This window comes from Elgaria multicarinata, chromosome 8, assembly GCF_023053635.1.
Source record: "Elgaria multicarinata webbii isolate HBS135686 ecotype San Diego chromosome 8, rElgMul1.1.pri, whole genome shotgun sequence".
Taxonomy (NCBI): domain Eukaryota; kingdom Metazoa; phylum Chordata; class Lepidosauria; order Squamata; family Anguidae; genus Elgaria; species Elgaria multicarinata.
Genome location: NC_086178.1, coordinates 51847675 through 51856838, shown reverse-complemented (window position 1 = coordinate 51856838; position 9164 = coordinate 51847675). Strand labels below are relative to the sequence as shown.

The 9164-nt window shown below is 38.3% G+C and overlaps 1 protein-coding gene across 2 annotated transcripts; it reads left to right on the top strand.

The window, feature by feature from the left end:
* The first annotated feature begins 4740 nt into the window (after nucleotides 1-4740).
* On the top strand, nucleotides 4741-9164 carry SLC35G2 (solute carrier family 35 member G2). Of its 2 annotated transcripts, none has more exons than XR_010025700.1 (2): nucleotides 4741-5300; nucleotides 5428-5553. XR_010025700.1 is itself a non-coding variant. In XM_063131538.1 (2 exons), exon 2 carries the CDS (start codon nucleotides 7245-7247, stop codon nucleotides 8481-8483), a length of 1239 nt encoding a protein of 412 aa, XP_062987608.1. In that variant the 5' UTR covers nucleotides 4808-5300; nucleotides 7227-7244; the 3' UTR covers nucleotides 8484-9164. The 2 variants fall into 2 exon arrangements, 1 of the variants encoding a protein (XP_062987608.1); XM_063131538.1 differs by lacking the exon at nucleotides 5428-5553 and adding an exon at nucleotides 7227-9164 and having other exon boundaries at nucleotides 4808-5300.

The following is a 9164-nucleotide window of genomic DNA, read 5'->3' as shown; positions in this document are numbered from 1 at the left end:
GTAGACATTACATGTTTACACTTTTCCATTCTGCATTCAATATTGCGTTTTTCTTTAGGAGTGCAGGATGCGCTGTATTGTGCCTCTGAAAGCGTTATTTTTACAGTGCATCCATTGCCACGTGCAATGTGAATGCCCAATTATGGATAGCATCGACAAGGTGACACTGAGGCTGCGCGGGGCGAGGCGGCTGTTGTCGCCTCAGTGCTAGAGTTTCAGCAGGTGCCAAACGAAACAGGATTGATTGATAATGTTTTGAAGGGAGTAAGTGAAATAATGCATATTACCATATAAGAGGTGGGTGGGTTAAAATTACTTTCCCACTGATCCTGGCAAGGCAAAGTGCTTCACTGGGAGGCGAACAATTGTACCTGTGAACTTGCCTCTTTTATACAACTATTAAAGGCACCAGCCTCCTTTGCATATGTGCAGTGCAATGTTGATATCTGTTTATTCAGAAGTAAATCCCACTGGGTTCAGTGAGACTAGCAAGGGTGTTTAGGATTGCATGACTTCACTTGCACATTTATTCAGTACTAAGTTTAATTGAACACAGTGAGATTTCCTTCTGAGTAAATATGCATACGATTGCACTGTAAATGTGAAGGAAATATGACTTGGATCTGGGAGGTTTGAAATGTCTCACTTTAAAATGACTGAATTATTATTATTATTTATTTATTTATATAGCACCATTAATGTACATGGTGCTGTACAGAGTAAAACAATAAATAGCAAGACCCTGCCGCATAGGCTTACATTCTAATAAAATCATAATAAAGCAATAAGTAGGGTAAGAGAATGCACCAAACAGGCAGTATAAAAGTCAGAACAATTCAAGTTTTAAAAGCTTTAGGAAAAAGAAAAGTTTTTAGCTGAGCTTTAAAAGCTGTGATTGAACTTGTAGTTCTCAAATGTTCTGGAAGAGCGTTTCAGGCGTAAGGGGCAGCCGAAGAAAATGGACGAAGCCGAGCAAGGGAAGTGGAGACCCTTGGGCAGGTGAGAAACATGACATCAGAGGAGCGAAGAGCACGAGCGGGGCAATAGTGTGAGATGAGAGAGGAAAGATAGGAAGGAGCTAGACAGTGAAAAGCTTTGTAGGTCAACAGAAGTTTATATTGGATTCTGAAGTGAATTGGAAGCCAATGAAGAGATTTCAGAAGTGGAGTTACATGGTCAGAGCGGCGAGCCAAGAAGATGATCTCAGCACCAGAGTGGTGAACGGAAACCAACGGACTGATGTGAGAAGAAGGAAGGCCAGTGAGAAGAAGGTTGCAGTAGTCCAACCGAGAAATAACCAATGCATGAACAAGAGTCTTGGCAGAAGAGACAGACAAAAATGATCGAATCCTGGCAATATTATACAGGAAAAAACGACAGGATTTAGCTACTGCCTCAATATGAGGAATAAAGGAGAGCGAGGAATCAAATATAAAGCCAAGACTACGAGCTTCCTTGACTGGAGTAAATGTAACATCATTGACAGTAAGAGAGAATGAGAGATGAGGAGAAGGTTTAGGAGGAAAAACAAGCAATTCAGTATGTAACTGAATGTAAATTCATGTAAACATGTAAATTCACTTTCATTAGAGTACAAATGTTTCAATCTCCAAAGCAACTCTGCATATTTTGTCATAAATGTAACTAATAACCTTAACTGATAAGATAGCAGCAGGAAGTATCAAAACCATTTTTACAAAGCTGTATGATATTGACACATTGCTGGAACATTCTGGAGTACCAAACATTGATCAAATCTACATATTGTCAATAGAGGTTGAGCAAACAACAAAGCTATATTCAAATGAATTGGGTGTTTGCCAGCAAAGCACTATAAGAAGAGGTCTCAGAATGGACATCAGTTGTTTTGAAGCGTAATATTTCTACACTGCTAATTTCAGCTGAACAGCTTTCTCTCTGATCTTTTTATCCCTCTGTCTAAGATTTCTGGTGCCTTTTCTGCTATTTCTCTTCTTTGCTATGTCTATGTCATTTTCTGTGATGACATTCCCAAGTGTATTGGCTCTCACCTCCTACATCACCTTTTAACTTAATAATAAATGTCTTCACGTTCATACAGCTTCCTGTTTATCTTCTCTACTTCATACCTTGTTCCCAATCCCTCTGGAAATCATTCTCCCCAAGCCAAACAACTACATCTTCAGCATCATAGCTGCATCTGTCTTGCTTTGCTACTCCTTAGTACTGAAATTATTCACCTACTCACCTTTGACTAACTGTTTCTGATTTTAAATGTTTTTATTAACATTTACTGTATTTTATTCTTTTAACTTTATTTTATTCTTTTAACCATTTGTAAACCACCCAGACAATGGATTGTTATTGGATGGATTAAAAATATAATTAATTAATTATCACTTTGTTCTCACATTTTGAATTGAGCTCTACCGTCACCTTTTACTTTCCCTTTCCTTTTATCCCAATCTCTCTCTAGATTGAGAACCTGCAGGCAAAACCTTTCCTAAACAAACACCTTTTACAGTCCTTAGCAATATTAGGTATCTTAGAAATAATTTTCAAATACTAATAGTAAAAATCTAGGAAAACAATCCTGTTGTACCATGATCTGGATACCAGAACCTATTTGTTCCATAAAACCTGCAGTGTCCCTAAGCTATGTTTCTACCATGTCAATTTTATATACTCTAGCCATGTTTCCTTCTGTTGGCTACATATGTTCTCCCTGTAGAAGTCCATGGTGCTGATGTAAGATAACAGCATAGTATTAATACTAGTAAATTCTACATAACTCATGACTTGCCTTCTGCTGCTGAATAATGGGGTTAGAATAAATTATGTATTACTATCCTCTCAATTTAGGTTGGTGGGCACATTTGGATTTTTGAGAGGTTGTGGGCCTTCACAAAATAAATTGCTAAAGGATGAGGTTTGTCTATTCATAAAATGGTTGCCATGATGGGAATCACTGATCCCAAAACACTTATTTACTAGAAAGCAAACTAAAAAAAAACCAGTAACTAGCCCAAGAACCTAAGTACAAAGCAGTGATGGAGTCTGAACTCCAAAATACAAAATTATTCTTTTGAATCAAAATAAAGATGGTGCTGAAAAGCACCATTTTGCTTTGCAGCCTGCCAGAACCTCAGTTAAATAAAAAATAATTATAACTTAAGAAATAAAATAAAAATCAGAACGGTAAGGGAGCCTGGGGGTGCCAAGAAAGATGTCTGCAGGCACATTGGTGCCCATGGGCACTATGTTAAAAGACCCCAATTTTAATTCAAGGAGAGGTTGAGACGTTTCTTTAGTGTGGCTAGGGAAATGGTAATGGTCTAATCCTCCATCGACGTGGTACCATTGGGCTTAAAATTACATTTCACAGAGATGCTGAGGAAATGTAAGCTTTATTCACATTGTGCTAATATCAAAACACAATATCCCAGTATAAGAAAATGAGTGTGTGTCATATCATTTGGAGATCTCTTAGCATGTGAACATTCTTGAATGCGTGTACAGATTGCTCTTATTAGTTAGCCCATGCTCTTGAACATTTGTACCACCCTACACTACACACATCATCTTGTCTTCAGTTTATTCGTTTATGTTTACCCTGGGTGAGAGACAGGGGCTAAGGGGCTTTATGTGCTCCATCTCAGGACTTTATGGCCTCCATGGCAACCATGAAGTTGTTTCAGTTTGTCATCAGGCCAACACAAGAAATGGGGCATACCCTTGATTTGGTCTTTGCTCCAAGCTACAAGATGAGTAGTCTGAAAATTGGGTCCAAATAATCCCATTGTCATGGTTAGACAATTTTCTGGTGAAATTTGAATTCACGGTATTGCTTCCCTCCTGCAAGGATGAACGACCCATTTGGATGGTCCACCCCAGAAGATAGATGGAATCCAATAGATTTCTGAATGCTCTTAGGGATTTTCCAGTGTAGGGAGCTACAGCCAAGGCCCTAGTCTGTGGAACTGTGATGTTCCACAGCTTTGGCTGTTGGGTGCTATAGAAATATAATAAATGAATGATGATAGGAAGAAAGGGATAATAGCTTGTAAATAGTTTGTTGCTGAATGGCTACTAGACCTGATGCCTCTACTATCTCCAATATCAGAGGCAGTAAATCTATGTATAACGGTTGCTGAGGAACATGTCTGGGAGGGCACTGTTGTACTCATGCCCTGCTTGTGGATTTCCCATGGGCAACTGGTGGGCCACTGTGTGAACAGAATGCCAGAGTATGGCTCTTATGTACTAGTAATTGAGAAATAAGGAACCTTGAGTGTTAGATTTGTACTTGACTATTATTGGGTAAACCTTCTTAATCTGCATCATGCAAGACATTAGATAAACAAACTCATAAGAGTTAATATTGGCAAAAGTAATCAGTCAGCACATTTTCCCTGTATTTTAGAATTCATGATTGGTGCAGTCCTATTTATTTCAGCGGAATTACAGCAGTATAAATGAGAAATGAGTCATCTCATTCATTGAATTAACCAAGGCAAATTGGTAACTATCTTAAGACCCCTAATGCTAAACATTTCCCCCTGTCTATGAAACACTCTTTTACATATTTTTAGAAGATGTACATTATCATTGAACACCATGCCTAAAAATGTAAATAAATCTAATGTATTTACTATGATAACAGGGGTTCATTCTCCTCCCCTCTCTATATATCTTCCTTATAAGATGCTGCTGATTAAAAATCTGGCTTTGCTGCTAAGGAGGCAGAAACTAATGTTTGAGCTATGCATGTCATGAAAAGCATACATGTTTTATATTTTGTTTCTGAAATTGTTTTTCTTTCATTTTTATCAAGAAGGGAACATAAAAGTCCTGTTGCTAAATTGATAACATATAATTAAAAACACATGTTTCACTGTCAGAATAACTAGTAAGAACAATATTTATTCTATTCCACAGTTAGTGGTGACCGTGTTGTCAAATGCCCTTGAGCTTTACTGAGCATGCTCATTTTTTCCAGTCTATTCATTGCATTTGATTCTTTAGCTGTAGCTTCTCTTCTCCAGTGCCTCTTATGTGCACGCAGAAGAAAGGGTAGCAAAAAGATATTCTACATTATTTCGTCTGCATATATGCTGAACTGACAACATTTGGCTCTGTGTTTCTGGCTTCCCAATACCTTTGGATTCACAAATAGCGATCGCCAATTCTGCCTGCTTTCTTTGAATATAAAGACAGAAATGGACACGCTGCTGAACACTGGAAAGCAGATTTCCTCTCTTTAACGTCTCTTGTCCTTGACGTATTTTGGGGTGATCACTTACTCGACATCTTTACAAGAGGTAAATCATTCTTTTTCCTCCTTTGGTTGTTTTACTCTTTCTTTTTGCATGATAAAATTACATCACAGCTGCCTATTTAAGGTGCAAAACCTTTCTGTTTCCATTAACGTGCATCACATTTTTTCAGGCATGCGACTTTAAAGCTATCATCTCATCAAATCATGAATGGGTTTCACAGGGAAATATGACAGCAACTTTTGAGTGTTTTGAATTCACAATATCGCAGTAACTAGCTGATATTATAGCCAGGAATTCTGTCATACGTATTAGAAGGAGCACTCTCTTATCTACATTTTACTGAGAACCAATGGTACTGAAATCTCTTAAATTGGCATTCACTAGCTCTGAGGATATCTCATTCCTTCCCTGTATTTTACAATGACATAGAGGCTGACATTCTCTTATTCATCATTCCCACTGTCTTAGTATCTCCTAACTTAATATTTCTTATACTTAAATTATAAAGCAATGTGTCTTATGCCATTCATGTACTGCACAGTTAAGGAAGTGGGGGAAAGGTCAGGGATTAGGTTGTAAAAAGTTAATCCATACTTCCATAAGAAGAAAACAATATTAAAATAGGCATTTGAACTGTTTTAATTGACAGCGTTAGTACAATGTTTTCAAATTGTAGAAAAATTCATTCTTGTGTTAGTCTTTCAAGTTTTAGGGTTGGGCTTACAAGCTGCTGTGACTGCAAAAGAAAAAATATATTTAGGATTTAGCACACTGACTTACACACAAAATCACAACCTGCAGCAGCAATCCACTAGCATTCCAGTCAGATCCAGAACATCGTACCATTAGAAAAAGCTACTATCACTAAAGCTGTTGCATAGCACAGAATTAGGAGGAAGAGGAATAGAACTGAGGGTGACTTGTGGCATCCTAAAGGTTTTTAGACATGACAGAGACAGCTCTGTTAGCAAAGCCAGATGAACCTGATATACCATTGCAGAGATTTGGAAATGACTGTCATAGGAACAGGCGTATGACATATAAAGATTGGCCTGCTTTATCAATGGCTACTAGACATGATGGTTATATGCTACTGCCAGGATCAGAGGCAACATGCCTTTGAATGCCAGTTGCTGGGGGGGGGGAAACAGTAGGAGAGGGCTCTTACCATCCTGTGCTGCCTGTTCGTTTCCCAGAAGCATCGGGTTGGCCATTGTGGGACACCGGATGCTGGACTGGATAGACATTTGTTCTTATCTAGCAGAGCTCTTTGTATGTGCAAGATTTGTATTTGTGTTTTTGTATTTGTGTTTTAAATTTGTTGGTTGTTTTTATGCTCTTCATGGTTTTAATTTTTGTGAACCACCCAGAGAGCTTTGGCTATTGGGCGGTATAAAATGTAATAAATAAATAAATAAATAAATAAATAAATTGCACAATACGCTATAGCTATATAATGTCCATGCATACTACTTGGTTCTCACCCACAATGCAAGTATGCATACCTACAAGGCCAAACTCTTTTGAAACATCGTAAGTAACATAACAAATCTGATTTGTGACATATCCAACAACACAATTTCTTTATATTCTGGCTCAAAATGAAATCTATTACATTTTAATTAGATTAAAAGAGGCCTTTGGAATAAACCATTTTTTGAATTACAGGAGTATAATTTAAGGCAGGAGGAGGAAACAGTGGTTGCTGCAGGAGAAGTAAACATCAAGCATAAATTTTAAAAGGTCTAACAGTAGAAATGCATTGATGATTATGGCACAGCATAATAATCTCCTGTCAACATTATTTCTTTAATGGCTATTTATATTAAGACTTTGGTTTCTTCTCAAAGCCAGCTCTGCTTACCTAAGGCATTGACAAAATATTAGGATTAGAGGTAGGATTACTCCAGACTTGCAACTTGATCATCACTGCTGAATGAATTATATTTTGTTTTTCTTTATGATCAGTCCTAATTGTCTGAGGAAATGGATGCCTCACCTTCCAAACAATATCCAGTGAAAAAACGAGTGAAAATTCATCCCAACACAGTGACAGTGAAATATACTTCCCATTATCCCCAGCCTGGAGAAGAGGAGTGTGAAGAAGCTAATGAAGACCATGAGAGTTTTGCAGAAGATAATCCAAAAAGAAGACTGCTGAGTGAGGGGCAGCGGAAAGGAAGGTCCCTCTTTGGGACTATTGACATCCCATCTCAAACAGGACAAAAACCAGAAGCCGACAAGAATGGGGAAGGCCAAGGTTTTGTAGATAGAAGCATTTTTCAGTCTAGAAAGACTTGGGCTGTGCTTTTTGGATCTGCTTTAGCCCATGGTTGTGTAGCCCTTATAACTAGACTTGCTTCTGATCGTTCCAAAGTGCCATCTTTAGAACTGATCTTCATTCGTTCTGTTTTACAAGTGTTTTCTGTCTTAGTCGTGTGCTACTACCACGAGGACCCATTTGGGCCAAAAGGCCTCCGACTGCGACTGTTCTTTTATGGAGTATGTAATGTTATTTCCATTACCTGCGCTTACACTTCTTTTGCAATAGTACCCCCAAGCAATGGGACTACTATGTGGAGAGCTACTACCACTGTCTTCAGTGCCATTTTAGCATTTTTACTAGTTGATGAGCGAATGGCTTACATTGATATAATTACTGTGGTGAGTAGCATCTTTGGTGTTTGCCTAGTCATGATCCCCAACATTGTTGATGAAGAAAATTCTCTGTTGAATATCTGGAAGGAGGCCTTTGGGTATACCATGACAGTTATGGCAGGCTTAACTACAGCTCTCTCTATGATAGTGTACAGGTCCATTAAGGATAATGTCAGCATGTGGACAGCACTGTTTACCTTTGGTTGGACTGGAACAGTGTGGGGAGCCTCCACAATGTTTCTCCTCCAAGAGCCAATAATTCCACTGAATGGAGAAAGCTGGAGCTACCTCATTGGCATCTGTATATGTTCCACAGTGGCTTTTCTGGGTGTCTATTATGCCTTGAACAAGTTCCATCCAGCTTTGGTCAGCACGGTGCAGCACCTGGAGATTGTGATAGCCATGATCCTTCAGCTTCTTGTGTTACACATCTTCCCCAGCATTTATGATATGATTGGAGGAGCTGTTATCATCATTAGTGTATTTTTCCTTGCATGTTATAAACTGTCTTGGAAGGACTTGAAAAAGCAAGATTATGAGGAGATATTGGATTCTTCCATTAAATGAATGCAAAATTGCTGTATCCTGTTTACTGCCATGTACAATTAATATGCATTTATGTATGACTTTTGTATAGAGTTGTTGACAGCATACTACCGTTTCTTGTCATATCTGATAAGGGGTCACATCTGCCCCGGTATAGCTCAGTGGAATAGCGTCAGAAATCTCTCTTCTAGAATCTATGTGTGAGACATGTTTCGCAATGTGAAAGCTGTGAAAATTAGATTATATACTTAGCTAGTATACAGGAAGTGTCAATATTCAATATAGACAATTCCGTCCTAGAAGATAACTCATTGGAGTCTTAACAAGCATGATCTGATCCCAAGGTTTTATATTAGACAGTGATAACCTACCTGAATGGAGTAGATTCAAAGCAAGGAAATCAGTAGAAGGAAATAACCAAGCTTAGCTTCTTACAGCAAGGAACCAGATCTAATCTAGACAATTTTACTGAGGTTTGTCAGTTTATAGGGTTTGCCACTTTACCTGCTCCAGTCTGTCTGGTGCATGAATGATTCCTACAGATCTCATTTGGTTTGTTTACCTACAGTTCTTCCTTTGACCAGAGCTCAGTGATGGTGAACAGGCTGTCATTTGACATTACAACCTCAAGTTACAACTTTAGGGCTTGTGGGTTGAACTAGACCAGAGAGAATGTAATGTAATTGTGGAATTATGATGAAT

What these genes read in the sequence shown, in the direction of transcription:
- SLC35G2 (XM_063131538.1), top strand. Translation starts at nt 7,245, where the DNA reads ATGGATGCCTCACCTTCCAAACAATATCCAGTGAAAAAACGAGTGAAA.